The sequence below is a fragment of the Hyla sarda genome, chromosome 6 (genome assembly GCF_029499605.1).
Source record: "Hyla sarda isolate aHylSar1 chromosome 6, aHylSar1.hap1, whole genome shotgun sequence".
NCBI classification, from domain to species: Eukaryota; Metazoa; Chordata; class Amphibia; order Anura; family Hylidae; genus Hyla; species Hyla sarda.
Genome location: NC_079194.1, coordinates 116,378,335 through 116,403,065, shown reverse-complemented (window position 1 = coordinate 116,403,065; position 24,731 = coordinate 116,378,335). Strand labels below are relative to the sequence as shown.

Here is a 24,731-nt window from a genome sequence, read left to right as displayed (position 1 = left end):
GGAGGAGACAGACCAGATGAGTTTCTCCAGGTGAAAAATGTTAGGGAGGGAAAACATAAACCATAGTCATGGTCCTGTGCACGACTAACAAAGCAACATTTTATTGTCCTGGTCGCAGGCTGCTGAAGAGTTGAAAAGGCCTGGGAGGCTCTTCCACTGAGCTCTGTGTAATAAAATTCATCTCTAGCATCAAGTTAGAAAACAGCTTGAGTGGTCAATCATTGGTGAGAGGCCGGGGAGGATCTCATTACAGGAAGCTTGGAGGATGGTCCCACCTCTTTGACTCTTCACCAGCCAGGACATTATAATACTGTTTTATCATGCACATGACCAAGAGCCGATGTATGTACGCTCACCTTTTCTCAGTGCCTGCTTAGGTTTGTCAGCACAAAACTGCTGATACCAAAGATATCCAGATTACTTTTTTAGCTGTAGAATACCAACCCGTCCCTTATGACTAGACATGGTCCCCAATGGCTGTTCCTAAAATCACATCTGAAAGGGAATCTGTCATCTCTAGATCATGCTCAGGGCTGAAAACATGGTCAGATAACTGATTATATATATATATATATATATTATATATATACAGTACAGACCAAAAGTTTGGACACACCTCAGAGTTTTCTTTATTTTCATGACAATAAAAATTGTAGATTCACACTGAAGGCATCAAAACTATGAATTAACACATGTGGAATTATAGACATAACAAAAAAGTGTGAAACAACAGAAAATATGTCATATTCTAGGTTCTTCAAAGTAGCCACTTTTTGCTTTGATTACTGCTTTGCAAACTCTTGGCATTCTCTTGATGAGCTTCAAGAGGTAGTCACCTGAAATGGTTTTCACTTCACAGGTGCTGGTGTGGAGGAGGAGGTGTGATGGTGTTGGGGTGCTTTGCTGGTGACACTGTTGGGGATTTATTCAAAATTGAAGGCATACTGAACCAGCATGGCTACCACAGCATCTTGCAGCGGCATGCTATTCCATCCGGTTTGCGTTTAGTTGGACCATCATTTAATTTTCAACAGGACAATGACCCCAAACACACCTCCAGGCTGTGTAAGGGCTATTTGACCAAGAAGGAGAGTGATGGGGTGCTGCGCCAGATGACCTGGCCTCCACAGTCACCAGACCTGAACCCAATGAAGGCCAACAAGTGCTAAGCATCTCTGTGAACTCCTTCAAGACTGTTGGAAGACCATTTCAGGTGACTACCTCTTGAAGCTCATCAAGAGAATGCCAAGAGTGTGTAAAGCAGTAATCAAAGCAATAGGTGGCTACTTTGAAGAACCTAGAATATGACATATTTTTAGTTGTTTCACACTTTTTTGTTATGTCTATAATCCCACATGTGTTAATTCATAGCTTTGATGCCTTCAATGTGAATCTACAATTTTCATAGTCATGAAAATAAAGAAAACTCTGAATGAGAAGGTGTGTCCAAACTGGTCTGTACTGTATATAGAAATAAAAGGAATAAAAACTGAGGGAGATTTATCAAACCTTGTGCAAAGGAACAGTGGAGAAGTTGCTCATGGAAACCAATCAAAATGCTTCTTTTTGTTTTTAAAAAGGCCTCTGAAAAATAAAAGTTGGAATTGGATTGGTTGCTATGGGCAACTGCTCCACTGTTAATTTCCACGAGATTTGATAAATCTTCCATGTCTCTTTGCAAAGTTAAAAACATGATTTTTTTAAATATGATATAGAAAATACAAATTCCCTTTAAGGGGTTCATAGAATTAGCTGTTTGGAACACCCTAGGTCAATGGGAGAGTAAGATAAGGGTATGCCATATTGATCAGATGCTGCTTATCTTCAAGAGGTTAACAACAAGATTGCACAGTAGGGAAATGGCACAGATGATATGGTGTCACCTCCCCATCCAATTTCCGTATGGCAGTTATACCCACTTCTCCAAAGACTGTATCACTTGGTTCTTCTTTATACCTCAGTCCACATGTCTATGCACAGGATGATGCTGTGACCACTCACAGTTCATATAGTGTCATCAGTCCCAATGTCACAGGGACTGTTTTATATCTGAGTCAGTGGCAAAATGTGCAGCATCTTCAATGCAGAATGCAGAATGCTCTGAACAGCTTTCATTAGCTGCAAGCGAGCAAACATCTGACTGAAGAGATGGGGCAACGGCTCCTGCAGAATTCACAAGAAATGTGCTTATGAAGATGGAGGTTAAACAACATTTAGTTAATAAGGGAGATGTATCAAAACCAGTGCAGAGGAAAATATGACCAGGTGTTCATAGCAACCAATCCAATTGCTTATTTTTAATAGAAGGCCTTTTTTAAAAGTAAAGAAGCGATATGATTGGTTGCTATGGGCAACTGGTCAACTTTTCCTCTGCACAGGATTGGACAACTCTCCCCAATGTCTTTATAACATCATATACTCACCCCAAGAATATGCACTCTGTTGTAGTAACAGCTGAAGTCCATACTGAGACTGACAAGGAATTTACATACCTGAAATAAACCCAATATAGTCAATGTACAGCGCAGATAATTCAGAATGTTAGAAGTGGAATGTGATACAACAACAACAGCTGTAAAGATGTTTTAGTGCATTGGTCTCTAACCTCTGGTCCCCCCACTATTGCAAAAATGCAATGCATAGCAGGCCTGGACCACAAAAAGGTTGGAATTATAGTTTTTCAGGTGGAGAGCCATAGGTTGACAGGGTAAAGAGGATTGTCACTGTAGCAGATAAAAATGACAAGATCTGTCACCACTCTTGTTGTCTGTGAAATAAACACAAGGCAGGGTATAGCTCCATAGACAATGCTGGGGGGGCTATAAAGTGCTCTGTTGGGAAGATCAAAGCCCCACACTTGTTCTGGATGCCAGTGTAAATTGCTTTTGCAGGTGTCTAGGACAGAGAATCGTTACCTTCTACGGTCGATATGAACCCTCCATAAGTAGACTTACTTACCTATGATGTAGTGGGAGACAAATAGGCTGGTTTCACACACAGAATGTGATCCGAATTTTTAGCTAAAACTAGGAGTGAGTTCAAAACACATATCATCATAGTGTCAGTACCACACTTTTGGCTAAAAATACTGACTAAAACACTACATGTGAACCCAGCCTATGTGGATAATTTGCCACAGCTACAATATTGCACACACCTCTCAATGTTAAAATCCTGTGGAAATGTGGACCATTGGAAGTATGTACTGCAGTTGAAGGAAATCTGAATAATTTTCATGCTGCCTGAACCTCAAGTCATCCAAGTAGTCCCCAATGGCCTCAGCCTGCACCAACAGCCTTGATTGATCAAAAGATTGAAATCTTTTTTTTTTACCCAAACAAGGAGAGGTTGATCATCCAAGGATGTGGGCAGGTAGAAGCTGCCTGGGACCGTCCTGATGACTCGTGGTTCAGGCAGCATGAAAGTGATGAGATGCTCTCTTAAAAAAATTCTTCTCTTCTCTTCATTTGGTGTCTAAAGTTGCCTTATATAAGACCACATAACACAAAAATGTTGAAATCTTTTCTCCAGGAAAATTTCTGCAGCCTATTTGGAGTTAAATCAGCAACAACAAAATTTGCTGCTGGGATATTTAGAGCAGATTATGTAAATTGTAAATGTAATAGTAAAAAAACAGCAAATATTACAAAAGAACTGCAGCATTTCTTGTGCAAAATAAAACCTCGTTGCAGATATTCTGTGGATTCTGACTGCCACAACAAAATCTACAGCTTATCCACAACATAAATAGATATTAATAACTCAGGTGTTAGTAAACTCTTAAGTTCTATTATACATAACATACAGAAAGAGCAGTGCTAAATTTGTAATTTTATACGAGTGGCGCCAAAAGAAAAACTCAGCTCAGCTACATCTTTATGCATTTGGTAATGTTTTATATTGTTCAATCTCTTTCCCTAACATCATAAACAAGCCCAGGAGATATCTTACTGCCTCTGTGTTGGCTGTGACCCGGATCCCAGGAGAGGTCGCTGACATCTGTGCTGACTGGCTGAGCACCTCTGGGAACATCATGATATAATTAAAGAGAAGAAGCCATTCTCCCTGTATGAGGAAAAGAAGTTGTGAGCTGGCTGCGGGCACGCCCTAATAGGCCACCATCCAAAAGAGAACATGACCTGCACTCCATTTAAATAGACCTTTACGGGCGAAGTTTGTGATATAAATGAAATAAAACCACCAACCAGTTTAGAATGCCCCATTCCTAACCAGCCACATTTCCATTTTTTTAATACATAAGGATTTAAAATGCCCTAAAGTTTCTTCTTGTTTAGCTATAAAAACATTTTGTATTTTTTTAATGTTATATTTTGAGATATGAAAAGAAAAAAAAACACTTTTTTTAGCACTTGCATAAATAACTGCTAAAATGCCATTTTGAATTGTGTCCCTTTTCCCCCCCCTTCAGTACAGTAATTTTCATATAGAAAATATATAAAAGGTTGGGGTCCAGAAGGACAGGGGCTTTTTTTTATTTTTTTTATTATTGTTTACATTTGAGGTTCTGTTGACACTGAGGAAATTCAGGAAGGAAATTCCTCGCTGAATTTTCTCTGTGGATCCACGATCTTCCTGAATGAAGCAGAAATTATCTGGATTTAGCCCCTATGTAGCAATCTGCAGACATAATGGGCCATCCCATTGCCAGACGAGACTTCTCTGGTGGATTCCAACAAGTTCAATCTTCTGCAGGAATACAATTCCTTGTCGGATGTTTCATTGCAGAACTTCCGTAATATGTGAACAGAGCAGAGGCTGCTGTAAGTGGATTTTCCCTTGTGAAAATTCTGTGTGGAATCTCTGGAAGTTAATGGGGCCTAAGATTTTTTAAAATTTCATATATTGTGCCCAAAAGGATATAAAACTGTTTTACTGCTGGTTTTCACTGGGACTGACACATTAGCTCAAGTTACAAAGGGAATACATCCTCCCTAAGGATATGTTCACATGATAAAATTTCCCTGTGGAATTCCACAGCAGCAGAGTCCCATTGATGTGAGCTGTGCACACGGCAGATTTTTCTCCTGCGGAATCCTGATTCCAAAGTCCGCAGAAAGAATACATAGTTACATAGTTTGCAAGGTTGAAAAAAGACAAGAGTCTAGGGAGTCCAATCTAGAACTCTACTGTGTTGATCCCGAGGAAGGCATAAACCCCCATGAGGCTGCCCCATGACAGAGAAAAAAATTCTTCCCACCCCAATATGGTGATCAGAATAAATCCCTGGGTCAACATTCTATCCACATAAATCTAGTATCCATAACCTATGATATTACATTTAAAAAAAATAATAATAATAATAATAATGCAGGCCCCCTTTGAACTTGTTTATTGTGTCAGACATCACAACATCATGTGGAAGAAAGTTCCATAGTATCACTGATTTTATAGTAAAGAATCTATGTCTGTGATGATGGGGAGTAGAGAAAGGGGGGGGGGGGGGGGGGAAGACAAGTGCCTCTAGTAAAGTATGCAAAGACACTAATATTAAAAAAAAAAGTAGGATAAGCTCATTCACCCTGCACAGTTGTGCTAAGAGCACAACATCTGCATGCGTTGGTTACAATGTGTGGTCCTGCAGCTGTGTTCCTCCCGGTACCAGGACCAGCTGGTCTGGTGTAGTGATAGAGTAGGTAGCAAAATAGGAACTTGATTCAGCGCTAGCTCCAATCCAAGAGTAATCACTTTTGACATAAACCAGTACATATCTGTAAGCAGTTTATTTAAAGGCACATATTAGCATGTTTCTGGCCCGGAATGGGCCCTTCCTCAGGAAAAAGTGCTGATCATTGGTGAGCCTCAAAAAAAGGAAGGCCAGATTAGAGTTTGCCAAACGACATCTAAAAAAGCCTTTACAGTTCTGGAACAACATCCTATGGACAGATGAGACCAAGATCAACTTGTGTTAGAGTGATGGGAAGAGAAGAGTATGGAGAAGGAAAGGAACATGATCCTAAGCATACACCTCATCAGTGAAGCATGGTGGTGGTAGTGTCATGGCGTGGGCATGTATGGCTGCCAATGGAACTGCTTCTCTTGTATTTATTGATGATGTGACTGCTGACAAAAGCAGCAGGATGAATTCTGAAGTGTTTCAGGCAATATTATCTGCTCATATTCAGCAAAATGCTTCAGAACTCATTGGACGGCGCTTCACAGTGCAGATGGACAATGAACAAAAGCATACTGCAAAAGCAACCAAAGAGTTTTTAAGTGGAATGTTATGCAATGGCCAAGTCAATCACCTGACCTGAATCCGATTGAGCATGCATTTCACTTTCTGAAGACAAAACTGAAGGGAAAATGACCCGAGAACAAGCAGGAACTGAAGACCGTTGCAGTAGAGGTCTGGCAGAGCATCACCAGGGATGAAACACAGCAATGTCTGCTGATGTCTATACGTTCCAGACTTCAAGCTGTAATTGACTGCAAAGGATTTGCATTATTATTCTGTCCCATTACTATTATTCTATCCCATTGCAGGATTATGATTATTATTTTGTCCCATTACTTTTGGTCCCTTGAAAAGTGGGAGGCACATATGCAAACTGTTGTAATTCCTACACCGTTCACATGATTTGGATGTAAATACCCTCAAATTAAAGCTGACAATCTGCAGTTAAAGCACATCTTGTTCGTTTCATTTCAAATCCATTGTGGTGGTGTATAGAGCCAAAAATGTTAGAATTGTGTAGATGTCCCAATATTTATGGACCTGATTAAGTCATGCTCTCACCTCTTCGCGTAAACTGGAATAGTTGAGATTTTCAGCTGGCGGGAACTCTGGATAGCTACCTGAAAAAATGAGCATATTGTCTGAGATTTACAAAATCCTTGTTTGTAAAATTGTTTATACCTAGATTGGATGGCATGAATTTATGAAATGCTCCTTAACATTTTAATAAGTTTGTATGTGAATAGGGGAGATTTCTTAAAATCTTTGAATGAATAGAGACAGTTCCGTGCGGCACTGCAGCAAGTCCTACAGGTAGCGTTGCTTACTCCAATAAAGCACATAACGCTATATCCAAAATAGAAAGAGAGGTTTGCCATGGGGGATTTGCTCCTGCTCTGGACAGTTCCTGACATGGACAGAGGTGTCAGCAGAGAGCACTGTGGTCAGACAGAATATAATTATACAACTTCATGTGGAGCATACAGCAGCTGATATGTACTGAAAGGGTTATGATTTTTAAACAGAAGTAATTTATAAATCTAACTTTTTGGCAGAAGTTGAATAAAAAAAATATATATATATTTTCCACCAGAGTACCCCTTTAAAGGGACTTATTGACAGTTCTAGAGAAGATAAAGAAAAAACAGGGATATGCGCCCCTAGTGAAGGATGTTTAAGGTGAGATGGAGACAGGTTTAATTGTTGCACTCACCAATTTGCGTTGTGCTGAGAGCACAACACCTTTGATAGCCTTAGATAAGATCTCAGGTCTGCAGCCACGGTCCTCTGCAGCAACAGCGATGTCCCAGCAGTTTTAAGTAACATGAACAGACAAAAAATGGGCCGTTGATGGCGCTGGTCCTGATGAAAAGAAAGTTCTATAGACCCTTCTCAGTGTCTAAAACGTGGTTTATTAGCACAGAAAGCAACGCGTTTCTGGTCCGAACTAGACCCTTCGTCTGGCAAAGTGCATACAACATGGTGAACAGATGCGGTTAAAATACATTCTATCCGCAACCATAAAGGTTACGTTCATTTAGTAATTCACAAACATGGTTTACGCAAATAGCGTAGGTAAACAGAACATCTGCAGCTAAACACCTAATACCGTACAGGTGCACACTTCTTTAGACAGTACTTAATAGCCACTTGCAGGTTGCTGACTCCCCGGCCGTAAGTGCATATGCAGTAATGCACCCGTACGGTATTAGGTGTTTAGCTGCAGATGTTCTGTTTACCTACGCTATTTGCGTAAACCATGTTTGTGAATTACTAAATGAACGTAACCTTTATGGTTGCGGATAGAATGTATTTTAACCGCATCTGTTCACTATGTTGTATGCACTTTGCCAGACGAAGGGTCCAGTTCGGACCAGAAACGCGTTGCTTTCTGTGCTAATAAACCACGTTTTAGACACTGACAAGGGTCTATAGAACTTTCTTTCCATCAGGACCAGCGCCATCAACGGCCCATTTTTTTGTCTGTTCATGTTACTTATTGACAGTTCTAACAGCCAATTCTAAAGGAATAATAGCCATCTACATAGCAGTTGTTAGTGGTGGCCGTAGGCATCATCCAGGGGCTGCTGGGTATGGAGCAGGCTTAAGTCCTTTACAGTGCTATAATGTGTCGTTAAGGTGGGTTATTTACATTTGACCGCTAAGCGATCACTAAGACCCTATATTTCCCACCCAATATAAAACTTAACGTTTATTGAGCCAAGATTAAAATAACCTCACATATATTGATCCATAATCCATTGATTGGCATGACACTGCATGCTATCTGATTAAATTGAAAAGATAGATTGTGGCTGCAGTCCACAATCTACAATGTGAGACAATTTAAAATCTAACACATTGCCCGCCCGACGTTTCGCCACAGGCTGTGGCTTTATCAAGGGCTAAGAGGCAAACGGCCATTTGCCTCTTAGCCCTTGATAAAGCCACAGCCTGTGGCGAAACGTCGGGCGGACGGGCAATGTTTTGGATTTTAAATTGTCTCACATTGTAGATTGTGGACTGCAGCCACAATCTATCTTTTCAATTTAATCAGATAGCATGCAGTGTCATGCCAATCAATGGATTATGGATCAATATATGTGAGGTTATTTTAATCTTGGCTCAATAAACGTTAAGTTTTATATTGGGTGGGAAATATAGGGTCTTAGTGATCGCTTAGCGGTCAAATGTAAATAATATTGGATTAACCCTCCACTCATAGGTCCTCTTTGTTGCATTAAGTTAAGGTGGGTTCACACTACGTTTGTAGTGTACGGGTGCCGGATCCGGTTGGGAGGAGCGAAAATCGTCCGCTCCCATACCCCAGCCGGATCTGGCCAGAACCACGGTTTTAGGTCCAGATAGAGAACCGTATATGTATACGGGCCAAAAATTAGCCGACCGGAGTCAGCGTTTGACTCAGGTCGGCTCATTGAAATGAATGGGGTTCCGGCTTGGGTTCGGGAGTGGCCGGTATTCGCTCCTCCCAACTGAATCCGGCACCCGTACACTACAAACGTAGTATGAACCGGCCCTAAGATGTTAAAGTGTCTGTGTGTTGTGTTATTTAACTAAAACATATTTACAAATAAAATACACACAGGGTTTTCGGGCCTTGCTCATGTATATTGCAGACTGTGTTACGCTGGTGCCACTTTAGTGAATGTTTGTTATAATTTTTACGTTATTGAGGTCATTAAAATGTATTTTTTTATCTTATTTTGTTGTCTGTGTACATTTTTTTAATTTTTTTTAGGGAATTTCTTAAGAATATTTTTTTTTTACCATGATAAGTGTGTCTAAAGTTATTTTGAATAAGAAACGTCTACTGGTGTGTTAAAATGAAAGTCAAATTGACTATGTCTTAAAAATAAGGAATGTATAGTAAAGAACAATGGTGAATTTGGGACAGACTAAATGCGCCATGCTGCGCTAATAAAACACAAACTAAATAGTAACCTGCACCCCACAAGTTGTCGATGCATGCTGTACCTTGACTGACAGCATTGTTATAACTGTCAAACATGGTGGCCAGCCGAGCACAGTTATACATCACAAATGCTCCACTTTTCGTTCCCTTAGTTGTGATGTTGACCTCTTCCAAGTTCAGATTCACCTAAATGAGACACAAAAAAAATAAGTGACAATCTATTTAGGTCATGAAGGCGGCAGGCACGTTACAATGTTGTAAGACCTAATAAGAGACATCGAAACACATGTAATGCAACAAGTAACACATTTTATTGCGCATCATTATACAGTAAAAGTATATTAAAAGGTGCAGACTGAAAAAAACTGGCTGAAAACGAGATTCCACAGGAAAATAAATAGAAAAGGTACATAGCTAGTCCATACACTGTTAAAAAAAAATAAAGGGAAAACTTAAACAACACAATGTAACTCCAAGTCAATGACACTTCTGTGAAATCACACTGTCCACTCAGGAAGCAACACTGATTGATAATCAATTTCACATGCTGTTGTGCCAATGGAACAGACAACAGGTATGAAATTATAGTCAATTAACAAAACACCCACAATAAAGGAGTGGTTCTTTAGGTGGTGACCACAGACCACTTCTCAATTCCTATGCTTCCTGGCTGATGTTTTGATCACTTTTGAATGCTGGCGGTGCTTTCACTCTAGTGGTAGCATGAGATCGAGTCTACAACCCGCACAAGTGGCTCAGGTTGTGCAGCTCATCCAGGATGGCACATCAATGCAAGCTGTGGCAAGAAGGTTTGCTGTGTCTGTCAGCGTAGTGTCCAGAGCATGGAGGCGCTACCAGGAGACAGGCCAGTACATCAGGAGACGTGGAGGAGGCCGTAGGAGGGCAACAACCCAGCAGCAGGACCACTACCTTCTCCTTTGTGCAAGGAGGAGCAGGAGGAGCACTGCCAGAGCCCTGCAAAATAACCTCCAGCAGGCCACAAATGTGCATGTGTCCACTCAAACGGTCAGAAACAGACTCCATGAGGGTGGAATAAGGACCCGACGACCACAGGTGGGGGTTGTGCTTACAGCCCAACACCGTGCAGGACGCTTGGCATTTACCAGAGAACACCAAGATTGGTAAATTCGCCACTGGCGCCCTGTGCTCTACGTAGATGAAAGCAGGTTCACACTGAGCACATGTGACAGACGTGACAGTATCTGGAGGCGCCGTGGAGAACGTTCTGCTGCCTGCAACATCCTCCAGCATGACCGGTTTGGCGGTGGGTAAATAATGGTGTGGAGTGACATTTCTTTTGGGGGGCCGCACAGCCCTCCATGTGCTTTCCAGAGTTAGCCTGACTGCCATTAGGTACCAAGATCAGAACCTCAGACCCCTTGTGAGACCATATGCTGGTGCAGTTGGCCCTGGGTTCCTCCTAATGCAAGACAATGCTAGACCTCATGTGGCTGGACTGTGTCAGCAGTTCCTACATGAGTAAGGAATTGATGTTGGGACATAATTTCTCGCTCTATCCATCAACAAGACCTCATCAGGAGCATGCCCAGGCATTGTAGGGAGGTCAAACGGGTACGTGTAGGCCACACACACACTACTGAGCCTCATTTTGACTTGTTTTAAAGGAAAACTGTCAGCTTGCTCCCCCCGCACAAACCAGATACTGGCTGGTAGTGCAGGGGACACTGATCAGTTTGATACTAACCATGCCCGGATCCGCCCTGCCGTTCGGCCGTAATCTTCTATTTTCCGTATATGTTAATTAGGTGCTAACTTGCACCGGCTGGGCTAAGTGGCACTCCGATGTCAGCGTTTGTCCGCAGCGCCTCCCAGCTCATCAATATTCCTCCCCTCTCTCTTCATTACAGAGCAGGGAGAAGAGGGAGAGGCGGAGGGAGGGGAGGAATATTGATGAGCTGGGCGGCGCTGTGGCTAAAAACGCTGACGTCAGAGTGCCAGTTAGCCCGGCCGGTGCAAGTTAGCACCTAATTAGCATATACCGAAAATAGATTACGGCCGAACGGCTGGGCGGATCCGGGCACGGTAAGTATTAAACTGATCAGCGTCCCCCGCACTACCAGCCAGTACCGCTGGTTAGTGCAGGGGGAGCAACCTGACAGTTTTCCTTAAAGGACATTACAAAGTTAGATCAGCCTGTAGTGTGGTTTTCCATTTTGATTTTGAGTGTGACTCCATATCCAGACCTCCATGGGTTGATAAATTTGATTTCCATTGATAATTTTTGTGTCATTTTGTTGTCAGCACATTCAACTATGTAAAGACGAAAGTATTTCCTACGATCAGTTCATTCATTCAGATTTAGGATGTGTTATCTTAATGTTCCCTTTATTTTTTTTGAGCACTGTATTATATTGCACATATGTATCCATTTGATTGTAAACCAACATTAAAGGGCATAAAATGCAATTACAATCAGCACGTATCTCAATAAAGAGAATAAATAATACAAGTGGAATAGACAGGAGAAAAAAAACACCATAAGCATAAAAATATAAATAGAATGCCACATATGGGAATAATCCAGGAGGGATCAGCAGAGTATGGCCAGGTTTCAAAGGATGCCGGTGAAAACTTATCTCTGGATCCCAGAAGAAAAATCAATGAAGACCTGGAAGTCACATATGCAGCATGCCAAGCGGTGTGTAGTCTCCTTACAAGTGTACAATGAGTCACCCCGCTAGTTTTATCATTCCATAACCACCATCTCATATGACTTTCGCTTCAACTTAATTTTGGAAGCGCTGCAACCCCCTGAATTTGGTACCACTCAACCACGCACACTTACAACTTACCGCTGACACAAGGATGCTACCGCAGACTGTCACATCTTTATCACTATCTTGCTTACTATCATCTTGTTCCTCATAGGCCGGACGCAGGTCCATGCCAGTCTGTTTACTATCTCTCTGTCTATACCATCTGCCAGCATACACATCATCTGCTACATCTGCCACAACCGTTTACATCTAGACCGGACATCACTCCGTGCCAGCAGCAGCCAGCCCGTCCATCCAAGCTCAGTGAGTGCAGAGAAGAGCGATCCTGACGTGCGCTCACAGGCTATTTGCATCAGGACATTCTAGGACTCTGGTCCAGACACAGCTCCATGGTAATCTGCGAGCGCAAAGTGATCTATAAAGGTGGTTAGTGGTGCCGTGCACCAACCTTTCTAATTGATTTTAAGGGACATGTTCCACACTTATTTGTGAAATTCTACACTGCTCAAAAAAATAAAGGGAACACTAATTGTCTATAATTTCCACCTGTTGTCTGTTCCATTTGCACAACAGCATGTGAAATTGATTGTCAATCAGTGTTGCTTCCTGAGTGGACAGTGTGATTTCACAGAAGTGTGATTGACTTGGAGTTACATTGTGTTGTTTAAGTGTTCCCTTTATTTTTTTCAGCACTGTATAAGAGACTGAGGCATTTGCCTATGGACATTTGATTCCTTTTAGGTGGTTATTATCTTATATATTTTCATTTTTTATTTAATGTGTGTGATTATACATATATGCATTTTTTATCATCTTACTACTTCTATAGGAGGGGCCCTGCTTGGACAGTAGTGGATTACCATTTTATTGAATGTACATTAAATATTTTATACTTAGTTAGCTATATCTTTGGTCCAGAAAACTGTTTCTACTACCCACAACTTTTAAACTGTGACATTCTCACTGGATATCATCTTTCTTTTCTATTTATTTACCTACTATCTACTCTTCATGATCCTTTGAGGACTGTATTTCTTCTTACTATATTTCTTACACAATTTTAGGTCTACTTAGGGTTTAGATTACACCAGTTAACCTCGGGATTGCTCTTATGCTTTAGTGAGCTACAATACCTCTCTATCCAGGTTATAGTGTTGGACAGGGATGATTATTTTCAGCTTCTCTCAGTATAAATATCTGTACACTATGGTTAGCCTCAAGCAGATCTTAGAAGATACAGCAAGAGGGCCTACCCTTTACATAGAGGGTGCCCTTGAATGAGGAATGTGTATAAACAAATGGTAATGGATGTATTCCTCATTGATGAAAGCACAGTATGCAAATGTTGTCCACACAGTTGCATTCCCCTGGATGCCCCCAAGTGCAGGCAACTTTGCTAAATGTAATTTTGTGCATACAGCTCCTATGCAGATCTATGTGGCTCCATGCTTTTAGACTACAAATCCTGCATAGTCCCACCTTCCAGTCATAGGCTACTTCACTCTTTATGCCTTCTCTCTAAGGCCATGTTCACAAGTGGAATCTTGTAGAAAAATTCAGCTTGGAAATTCTGTTGCAGCAGAGTCCTATTGCTTTCAGTGGGAGTCTGTTGCAGTTTCACACAGCGGAACTTCTACTGCGGAAACATCTACTGCGGAAATCCTGAATCCGGTCTCAGCTGAAAGAATTGACATGTCATTCCTTTTGGTGGAATCCGCTCAGAAAATGCATTGCCATCTATAGAGTGGATTTCCAAGCGGTCCTAATGTCGGTATATTCTGCCTATGCCCGCTATTTGTGGAATATCTGCTGTTTTGTGGGTGGACTTTCTGCTGTGTGAACATGGCCTACTGTTTTAAAACAGCAGTGTAAAAACTGTGTTTCTCTATCTGTTGAGAGGCAGCAATTCTAAGTCGGTCATAATGCAGGGATCTAAAAGGCTCCGTTTAACACAAGAGCCAGGATACATCCCAGCGTAGGTGTTTAACGCATCCATAGACCTCCATTTATCCAACGGAGGCAAAAGTGTGTCAGTATGGTCTCCATTGGTCTCAGGGTTTGCTAGATGGAAAGTGTGGATCCTGTAAAAATATTTACACTGTGTAATATATATGTTTTTCTTCACATTGGGCCCCATGTATGATGGATGCCACTAAGTGTACGTATATGTCAGGGTCTTCTCCTGCCCTTTACATCAGATGGATAATGATAACGCAGTGTGAGCCTAACTGTAGAAGCAAAACAGATGTTGCTGAAACTGTTCTACTGGATGTGGAGGAATACGTTACCTGGGAGCGATGGGGAATTGCCATTAACTCAAACTTGATAGCGGCTGATGTTAAAGAGTCAATTATTTGATCCCAGCTCTCACCTAAAGCAAACATATGATAAGAAATGACATCAGATCACATAACATCTCCCCAACCTAACATATAACATCCATTCTGACAGATCATATTTGAAATACACTCCCAGGTGACAGACTTGAGTGACCTATCAGAACTGGATCTTGCTGAAGTGTCCACTATCCAGTCCACCCTAGTTAAAATGAACTGAACAGAGACCCAAATGACAAACTTTTGGCATCTTTCAGGTAATAGGGATCTATGCAGTGTTAAAAACGCTTTTATTTCTCACTCTATTCTCTTCTCCTGCCACCGTAAGGTTTGTATGTCTTTTCTATAAGCTGAAATTCAAAGTGGCTGTGATAAGTGCTGCAAGTTGCTGTATTGCATTGCTGACCACTATACCTTTCTTATTTTTCCGTATGTGGGGCTGTATGAGGGCTCATTTTTCTTAGCGGTACCACTTTTGCGCATATGTGAAGTTTTGGTCATTTTGTGTTTTTTTGTGTTCTGATGCGACTAAAAATCTGCACTTTCGGACATTGGAATTTTTCATACTTTTATGCCATTTCCTGTGCAGGACCAGTTTTAATTTTTTTTATTTGTAAAATGGAAGAAAAAAAATAGTAACTTATTTTTTTGGGGGGAGGGGCTTATTCACAATTATTAAAACTCAGGTCATGCTGGGAGTTGTAGTTGTGTACATATTGTGTACGTAGCGAGACACATGTTAGGGCAGCAAGTTCCAACCTATGACTCTCCAGCTGTTGCAAAACTACAACTCCCAGGATGTTCTCACAGTCATTTTTTACTTTAGTAAATTCCTTTGGAAGTTTCCCACTCTGACTTTTGTGCAACTTTTTAACCGTTAAAATGTGCTATTTAAATGCTATTCAAAGGCAGTTTTGTAAGCCAGGTCTAGGCTGGTGTAGAATTGCAGTGTTTTGGAGGTGTTTGCAACTTTGTGTGACTTTGTAAAAAAAAGTCGCAATGATAAATTCCTGACCACTGCATCTGTAAAGACAGTTTTCTTTCAAAGCTGCTGTGGGCACAAAGTAGTAAAAAGGCTGCATATGCACCAAACCACAGCAAAAGAAAATGTCTAAATCATTTAATGATTTCCCTTCTAAGTTTACACAAATTACCCACTGTGACAATCTTCTGTTGGTTCCCTATTTGGAAAGTTGCAAATACAATCTGCTATACAGGTATACGGTCTAACAGAAGACCAAGATAGGTAAAAACTTCCAGCAAGAAAATCAGGACAATTTATCTACTAACTATAGTGCAATAGAGTGGGGAGAGGCTTAAAATAAAATATAACTTACTGTGTACCTAAAAAGTAAGAAAATACAAAAAAAAAAAAAAGGTGCCAAGTGTTGTTTAAAATGGCCAAGAGAGATGCAAGTCGCAATCTCTGGCAAAGCCAGAATATGTAAAGGTAGCAACCAAATATTAGAAAACAGAGAACAAAAGCTACCAATGGAGCAATAGTTGCATATGGCAGAATTTGATCCTACACAAAAATTCCCTCCATGCAATAGAACAACAATGAGATACCCATGTTCTCCATTTCATAGCACAACAATAAGGGTTCCCTACAAGTTTCCTTTCGGGATACATCGGGGTCCTCAGGGGTAACCCATATACAATCAAAGAAGAGCAATCAAGTTCTCAGGTAAGTCCAAATGTGTTATGACATAGATAGCTATGTTGCTATATGGTATTATGCAAAATAAAATGTTCCTATGCAGCTATATAAGGAATGGAAATTCATGATATCAAGTTTGCAGATACAATATCCCAGGCTGTAGGTTAAATTGCCGCAAGACTCCTGGTCCAATCAGTCATTGCTGTAGAGATGTATGGTCTTGTTGTCCAGCTCAAAGAATCAGGCGGAGCGCATACCTGCAATGGCAGGGAGCCGTGACAGCCGGCTTCACTGCGCTCTCTGTTACTATTTGGAGAATTCACAGTTAGACAAGATTTTTACAGTTTCTACTTTTCCGGCAGAGAGCAGATCAGTAAGTAACACAATTATATATATAATGCTACACTTTCTACTACACACTGTGTGACTCTGTTATAACATATGAGCATCTTTAAGGGAACCTGTCACCACTTTCATGCTGCCTGAACTACGAATCATCAGTGTGGTCCCCTGTAGCTTCTCCCCTCCCACCAGCCTTGATTAGTAGATCTCTTCCTGTTTGGGTATAGGAAGAAATATATGAATCAAGGCTGGAAGGATGAGAAGAAGCCTCAGGGGACCGTTCCAATTCTTGTGGTTCAGGCAGCATGAAAGGGATGACAGCTTTCCTTTATATGATTTAATAAATAAACTTTAGAGAGAGAGAAAAAAAAAAAGACATAATCCACAACCTTGAACGCTTTCCCCGTATTTCATCACTGAGGCTTCAAGCATCTGAGATTTCCGGAGCCTGTGGAAGAGAACAACCATTCCTATAATAAGTAAATACGGCTCACCTCACTAATACAAATGTTCTTCCATTATATGAAAGTATTAGAAGTAATGTTCAGCAGTTTCCTCGCATACCTGATAAAGCTTCTGAACCCCATTCCTCTGGTTCCCACCAAATACCTAAAAATATCTTGGCTTCCTGATGCTACCACTAGATAGCAATGTGTATTGTTTCTGACAAAATTTCAAGACTATGACACATTATAGCTATTATTATAGCTACAAAAGAATGCAGCAGCACACTGCCAGCACAAGGATATAGGTGAAACATGAATATGCAGTTAAAACATGGAGAGCTATACAGCTATGGTGTAATAGATGCAAATGTGAAACTATGAAATAGTGAGGCACTTAGCTCGCAAATTTGTCTCCGCCGGCGGTCAAATAGCTTGGATCGTCCCACCGCGATAAGGGGGGACGGACCCTACACTGTGAATATGCCTCTGTGTGAACAGTTCAGTAAGCATGGCAGGGTCTGGAACATCCAAGACACCTTATATACACACCTGATAGAGGTGGGTGGGGTGCAAGGCCAACATGGAGGTAGCCACTCCCCCTTCTTTGTCTGTATTATTATAGCTAGAGATGAGCGAACTTACAGTAAATTCGATTTGTCACGAACTTCTCGGCTCGGCAGTTGATGACTTATCCAGCGTAAATTAGTTCAGCTTTCCGGTGCTCCGGTGGGCTGGAAAAGGTGGATACAGTCCTAGGAAAGAGTCTCCTAGGACTGTATCCACCTTTTCCAGCCCACGGGAGCACCTGAAAGCTGAACTAATTTATGCAGGAAAAGTTATCAACTGCCGAGCCGAGAAGTTCGTGACGAATCGAATTTACTGTAAGTTCGCTCATCTCTAATTATAGTTGTCAGGAGCACAGCCTTTATTCCCTTGTTTATGTGTTGTTTGTGCATTCCCTATGACATCTAAGAAGCACTTACTGAAAGTACTGAAGGCAAGAGGTGGGCAATGTAGAGTTAAGAACCTTTACTGGTCCACTTATTAGATGCTTCTGTAAAACAACAAACAGATAAATATTAGAACTATTATACATGGGGCAATTCAAATGTTTACAAACAGTAAAGCTAATCTCCCACCCCTTATTGTATCTCCTCTGTCCTAACCTGAACAAGCAGAGCTGCTTTGTAAAACATGGGGGATGGATATTGGAGCAGCCCAGGCCTCTGATAAAAACAGTAGGTAGAATTTAGACTTATCCATTGCTGCTGCGGCACTGTGTCAGTGGGGAGGTGCGGCCCAGGGACTGGTTTGAGTGGCATTGGGGCAGCTGTGCCAGTGGGTCGTTCCCCTTGTGGGAACTGGTGCTGCGGCGGTGGTGGTCGCCGCCCAGTGCTACGCCATTTTATGCTAGGGACCTTAGGGACCCACTCTAAATAGGTGGCCTTGACGTGGCGAGTGGGCTTGTACCTTTTGATCAAAATGTATACTAACAACCTGTTAGTTTTTGAATTTATACTGAGAAGTAATTAGATCAAAATACAATTTGTGGATGTGCGACCAGGTCTGTCTTTACTTGAATTCAGAATTTAGACTTATACCTCAGACCTTTGTCAAACAGTAAAGCTGATCTACACTTTAATAAGTCTTAAGCAGAGCTGCAGTGTGAAGAATGCAGGATGGACAGGGCTCAAGTCCTGCCGGAGCGCATGGGAACTGAGTTTCTGCACTTTCCACAGCAGGAACACCGTTCCCATTAGCAGGACCAGTCCATGAATGGAAATTTTGGGTGAGTTCCCACACTTTTTTTCCCCAGGACTTGACCCCTGGGGATGGACACCTAATTCTCTAAAGGTGCCCATACACCTTATACTAAAATTGGCTGAACTCGCCACTGCGAGCGGGTATTCTCACTATCTAAGATGTATGACAGCCTCCTGACTCTCGGGAATGAGATTTTTTCCCGACTGATCCTTCTATTCTTGGATGGATAAACCAGTACCCGAGCTATCTGGCTGGGGCCTACCCCTCTCCATAGAAAACACATATGGTCTCTTTAAGGTAGAGTTCAGACTACCTCCAGAACCAACAGACAGTTATGCTACAGTTACTGATCACTGCTGTGCCCTTATGTAGCAAGGCTAAAACAGACAGCCAAAGCCTGTCCTTGTTCACATGTAAAATCCAAGGGCATAAGCACATGTTGCTTGTTAAACCAGTTTCATCCTACGCTCATTTAGTAATGTTATGGTGCTTATGGAGAGGAGAAGCCCAGTATTGGTACATACTTAAAATATGAAACCAGGATAAGACTCATGGACAAACCTTTACTCACAATTATCCTCATAATAGCTGCAGCAGAGTCTATAGTAGATTATTCCTGCATACAACACTTTCACTCTGTATACTTAACAGCTACCTATTATTGAGTGATATAAGATAGCAGTACCACATATATGCAAATACTATACAAACAGTGCCCAAAGTATGTAATGTTCTCAAAGAAATGTGTCTGGAGTACATGTAGAAGATTTAATGTTTATCTGGATGCACAGGGTTAATCTGAGCTGCAGGATGAGACCCTTCCTTCATTTATAGCTCCTGATCCTGCTCTGAGATTACAGGGGCTCAGTTTCCTGATACAGGTCAAGCCCTGTATAATACTGGAGCAGATCAGTGACTGTGCCCTGCTTATTAAATCATATTGTATAGTAAGCAGGGCACAGTCACTGATCTGCTCCAGTATTATACAGGGCTTGACCTGTATCAGGAAACTGAGCCCCTGTAATCTCAGAGCAGGATCAGGAGCTATAAATGAAGGAAGGGTCTCATCCTGCAGCTCAGATTAACCCTGTGCATCCAGATAAACATCAGATCTTCTACATGTACTCCAGACACATTTCTACTGCACATTGTTGCAGATCAGTGCTATGAAGCCTGTGGTTAGGCGAAACTATCACCCCAACAGAAAAGGTACTCGCATAACTATTGCATTCAAAGCCTTGCCCTTAAACCACATCTTGCTTTTTTTTTTTTAACCAATTAGGTCAAAAGGGTTGAAAATAAAAGTGTAAATGAGTAGTGATGATAGCACAACTCTTTGGGCATCAAAAAGGTAATCTAAGGCAAGATTTTCAAAGGAGTTTGCTAAATTAAGTTCTGTTGTCTTAAAGGATTATTCCCATTTCATATAAAGATAGCATGACCAGTGGGGGTCTGACCATTGTGACCATTTGTGAGACTGAAAGAGACACAACCATGAGGTTGACTTTGGCACCTCCTGGGCTGTGCTCATGTGAATATGGCTGTTATGCAGCCTCAGACACCTGGCTACGCATAAGCAAAACAGAGAAAAGGGTCCTGCACTACACCAATGCTGCACCCCCTTCATTCTCATGATTGGTGGTGGTCCCAGAGGTTGGACTCGCAACAATTATAACATGATTGCATATCTTAGCCATGCCTAAATATGCTATCATTCTGATGCTGGCTCTTACAGAGGCCCTGCACCTAGCACTTATAGGAGCATTGGCATTTTTAAGAGCACATATTGTGAAACTATGACTGAAACATATTGAGCTTTCTGTCACTTATAAGAAATGTTTTGGGTTGCATGTGGGAAGTCTACAGCAAAATCCATGTTGTGTGTCTTGTGAGGTGCTTATTTTTTTATTTCAGAGTGTTGAAAGGTATGCATCCTAGCCTTTGTTAGTACCTGAGTGACATCTCTGATGCTAGGGACCATCAGCTTCCAAAGCAGGTCCAGCTTCTGCTGATGAAACTGTTCCTCACAGCTGACTATGTGTAACACAGTACAGGAGGATGTCTTCTGCAAAAGGTACAATGTAGAAAATCAGTAGACAAAAATAGAAACGGTGCAACTGTACTTACAATTACTTACCACTGTTTCCTGGACTGATTTCTGCAGCCTTGCGATGTGTCTTAGATCATCTTCATTTACTACGTAAGTAAGACATTTATGAATTTGGGTTTTACATCAATATTTATTGTCCAGGAAAAAAAAAAAAGATTTTTTTTTTTACTTCTTACGCTTTGCAGTATTTATGCAATGACGCTGAGGCCAGGTTCACACTTCAGAATTTCCAGCCAGACAAAATCAGGCCAGAGATTCCGAGTGCGACCAGCATCAACTAAATCAGTCGGCGCTAGGACCACACAGACATTGCCGTTCCCATAGGCGGGAATATCTGAGGAGCAGAAATCTTACAAGCTCATTGTTCTGGCTTAATTTTTCGAGTGGATTTTCCATCCGGAAAGTCTGCCTCAAAAACTCTACAGTGTGCACTGTCCAGAGGAATCACATTGCCAGCAATGGGACTCTGCTGCACAAGAATTCAGTTTGAAAATTCGGTAGTGTGAACCCGGCCTAAAAGCTCTAGAGGGTTGGAGTTGCAGTACTCCAATATGGCCAGCAGATGTCATTAGTGCACATAGTTCTTTAGCAGGCAAACTAAATACACTGCTTAGAAACAGTGACATCTACAGGCAGTAACTAAGCTTTTGCAACTGTCACAGCTGAAGAAAAATCATTGTTGATAAATAAGAATGGGTAAAGAACAGAAGAGTGACCCATACTGGACTCTAATTGAAATATACTGATACATTACTGATTTACCAGGGAAGAAGTCTACATTTGGGTCATATCCTTGCAGGCATAAGTTGTGCTTCTCTGCTAAAGTTTTCAGTTGTACACCAATCACACCCGGTGACTGTGTGGAGTCCACATCTGTGCTGTTTGGAATACAGTCTCTTAGGAAGTCCTTAAAACTTGAAACAGTCTCTTCTAGAGATGGTGTGTCAACTAAGCAAGACCAAGAGATCCCCAAATGACTCAAGAATTCCTCCACCTCCTTACAGAGCAACGCGGGAACCAGATATACTTGTTTTCTAGTGAAACAAAAAAAAAAAAAAATTTAAAAAAGGATCTGTAACATGTTGATAACATGTTTTATCAGTAATAATGCGCAATCAATATTGATCATAACACTTTGTGGTAATGGATGCGATTTTGCCATGCAGAGGTTGGCTGTGGGCACACTACCCCTTCGTGTCAACCCTGATTTACAGTTAGGCTAAGTTTCCACTTTGTTTCTTTCTGGCAGTTTTTGGAAAACTAACACTGCAGTTTTTGAGCCAAAGTCAGAAGTGGATCCATAAGGGAGGAGAAGTATAAGTCCTTCCTTTATATGTCCTATTCCTTTTGAATACACTTCTGGCTTTGGCTCAAAAACTGCTGTGGCTGTATTCCAAAAACTGCCAGAAAAAACAACAAGTGGAAACTTAGCCTTAAAGGGGTATTCCAGGAAAAAACGTTTTGTTTTTTTCATATCAACTGGATCCAGAAAGTTAAACAGATTTGTAAATTACTTCTATTAAAAAATCTTAATCCTTTCAATAATTATCAGCTGCTGAAGTTGAGTTGTGGTTTTGTGTCTGGCAACAGTGCTCTCTGCTGACATCTCTGCTTGTCTCGGGAACTGCACAGAGTAGAAGAGGTTTGCTATGGGGATTAGCTTCTAAACTGGGAGGTTCCTGAGACACGTATCATCAGAGAGCACTTAGACAGAAAAGAACAACTCAATTTCAGCAGCTCATGAGTACTGAGAGGATTAAGATTTTTTAATAGAAGTAATTTACAAATCTGTTTAACTTTCTGGAGCCAGTTGTTATATAAAAAAAAAGTTTTTTCCATGATAACCCCTTTAAGTTGTTGCAGAACAATGCAAGTGCTGCAAGCCAGGAGTGTGTTTATGAGATTCTGGTTTACTGCAAAAATATGTAACATGTAAAGAAAGCCTAATAATGAACAGCAAAGATCCACAGCATGTGGAAAACTACAATTACCAGCATGCTCTGACAATCAGAGGCTTTCAGGGAATGCTGAGCTTTGTAGTTTTGCTACAGCTGGAGGGCAGGTTTGATATAACTGGTCTATTGGATAATACAATGAAAATCCCTCTGATGGATTGCATTGTTTAAAATATCTGTTTTCATCATATTACTAAATCTCCCAAAATTCAACACAGCAGAGATTGAACCAGGAGGATATGGCAGAAAGATGAGAGGTGGTGGAGATGGAACATCAGCTCTAAATTCATCTCTAGCTGTGAACGGAATAGGAGAAATTTACTGACCCCTTCAATGTGAGAACTTCAGCAAGATGATCGGCTAACAGCACAGCCCTCAAGTGACTGAGTCTCAGCGTGTCCAGGCTCTTACAGCTTTGCAGCGGAGCGCAGTTCAGGATGACAATGTCCTGTCCGTCATCTGCGGTGGGAAGAGGCTTCATATATGGAGTAAAGTCTTTCAGCACTCGATAAAACACTTCAGGTCTGTCCAGCTGAATGACAAGTCCGGCTTCAGCTTGCAGACATTTCTTCACTGGGGGAAGGCCCGGGGTGACCAGGGACATCAGCTTCTGTATGAGGTCTGCTGGAACCTGGAAACATGCAAAGAAAATCGCTGAGCAAACTAGTCGATAAGCCAATAAAGACATTAATATACAGAAAGTACCTAGATGAGAGGCCACGAGATGACGGTTTAGATACACAGACTGAGCAATGGACAGTATCACATAATGTAAGCTTAGATACCCTGGGTCAAAAAACAGTATCAAAAACAGGTTTGGATTTAACAGCTACGCAGTAGTTGGTATCACACAGATAAGCCTAGATACAACGGCTCAGCAATACATAGTATCACATATGAGAGGCTTAGATACAGTGGCTTAGCGGTAGAAAGAACCACATAAGATTGGCTTAGATACACCAGCTCAACAGTCATCAATATACTGTGGCCAAGCTGTAGACAGTATCAAACGTGACAGGCTTAGATACAGCAAAAAAAATTTTTTGGGCACCAGAACATTTAAATAGATTTATCGGACCTTATCCTACACGTTGGGCTTGGATTAGGCAGAACACTGTACTTAGACATTAATACTGAATTAAAATGATGGGGATTGTAGTGCTGTTTGCTTGTCAGGATAAGTAACAATTAGTAACACCATGTGACAGAAGTAAAAATGGCGCAGAAACAAACAGAAATTTCCAGTCACAGCACAAAACATTCCCCCATCTTGGATAGCTTAAAAGTTGCATCATGTGACTTGTCACATGACAGACATTGATGTCCAATGAATTTCTATTCACCAGTTATCCCAAAAGCAGCCAAAGAACTGCAAGCATGATGGGACTTGTAGTTCTTCAGCAAATTCAAAGCCACCTCAATATCAATTACCCCCATGTGACCTGCACCCTGCATGCACCTCTCCATCCGGGAAGCTTTTCCGTAGCGCTCCACTGGGTACCAAGAAGTCTCTGCTCCTCAGGTTCTTCTGGCTGCTTTCTTTGAACCAAACAGTAGAGGGCGCACAGGAGCCCTCCAGCGCTTTACCCAGTACTCGCAGAGCCTCGGAAACCCACACTGGTCCGGTTCTGCAGGGCTCGGCGTCCATGTCGGTGTGAAACGAAACGGAACCTTCCTGCCTTATCTAGTTGTCAGCCGGAAGAAAACATATGTAGAACGACACACGACCT

The 24,731-nt window shown here is 41.5% G+C and overlaps 1 protein-coding gene across 2 annotated transcripts; it reads right to left on the bottom strand.

The window, feature by feature from the left end:
• Nucleotides 1–1,390: 1,390 nt before the first annotated feature.
• Nucleotides 1,391–24,704, bottom strand: DALRD3 (DALR anticodon binding domain containing 3). Of its 2 annotated transcripts, none has more exons than XM_056524786.1 (13): nucleotides 24,461–24,704; nucleotides 23,328–23,632; nucleotides 21,809–22,080; nucleotides 21,074–21,132; nucleotides 20,888–21,001; nucleotides 18,156–18,226; nucleotides 17,116–17,174; nucleotides 14,677–14,759; nucleotides 9,692–9,815; nucleotides 6,758–6,816; nucleotides 3,952–4,065; nucleotides 2,424–2,492; nucleotides 1,391–2,163 (listed from the first exon to the last, which is right to left on the bottom strand). In XM_056524786.1, exons 1-13 carry the CDS (start codon nucleotides 24,647–24,649, stop codon nucleotides 2,044–2,046), a joined length of 1,638 nt encoding a protein of 545 aa, XP_056380761.1. In that variant the 5' UTR covers nucleotides 24,650–24,704; the 3' UTR covers nucleotides 1,391–2,043. The 2 variants fall into 2 exon arrangements, with proteins under 2 accessions (XP_056380761.1, XP_056380762.1); XM_056524787.1 differs by having other exon boundaries at nucleotides 24,433–24,605.
• Between the last annotated feature and the right edge of the window lie 27 nt (nucleotides 24,705–24,731).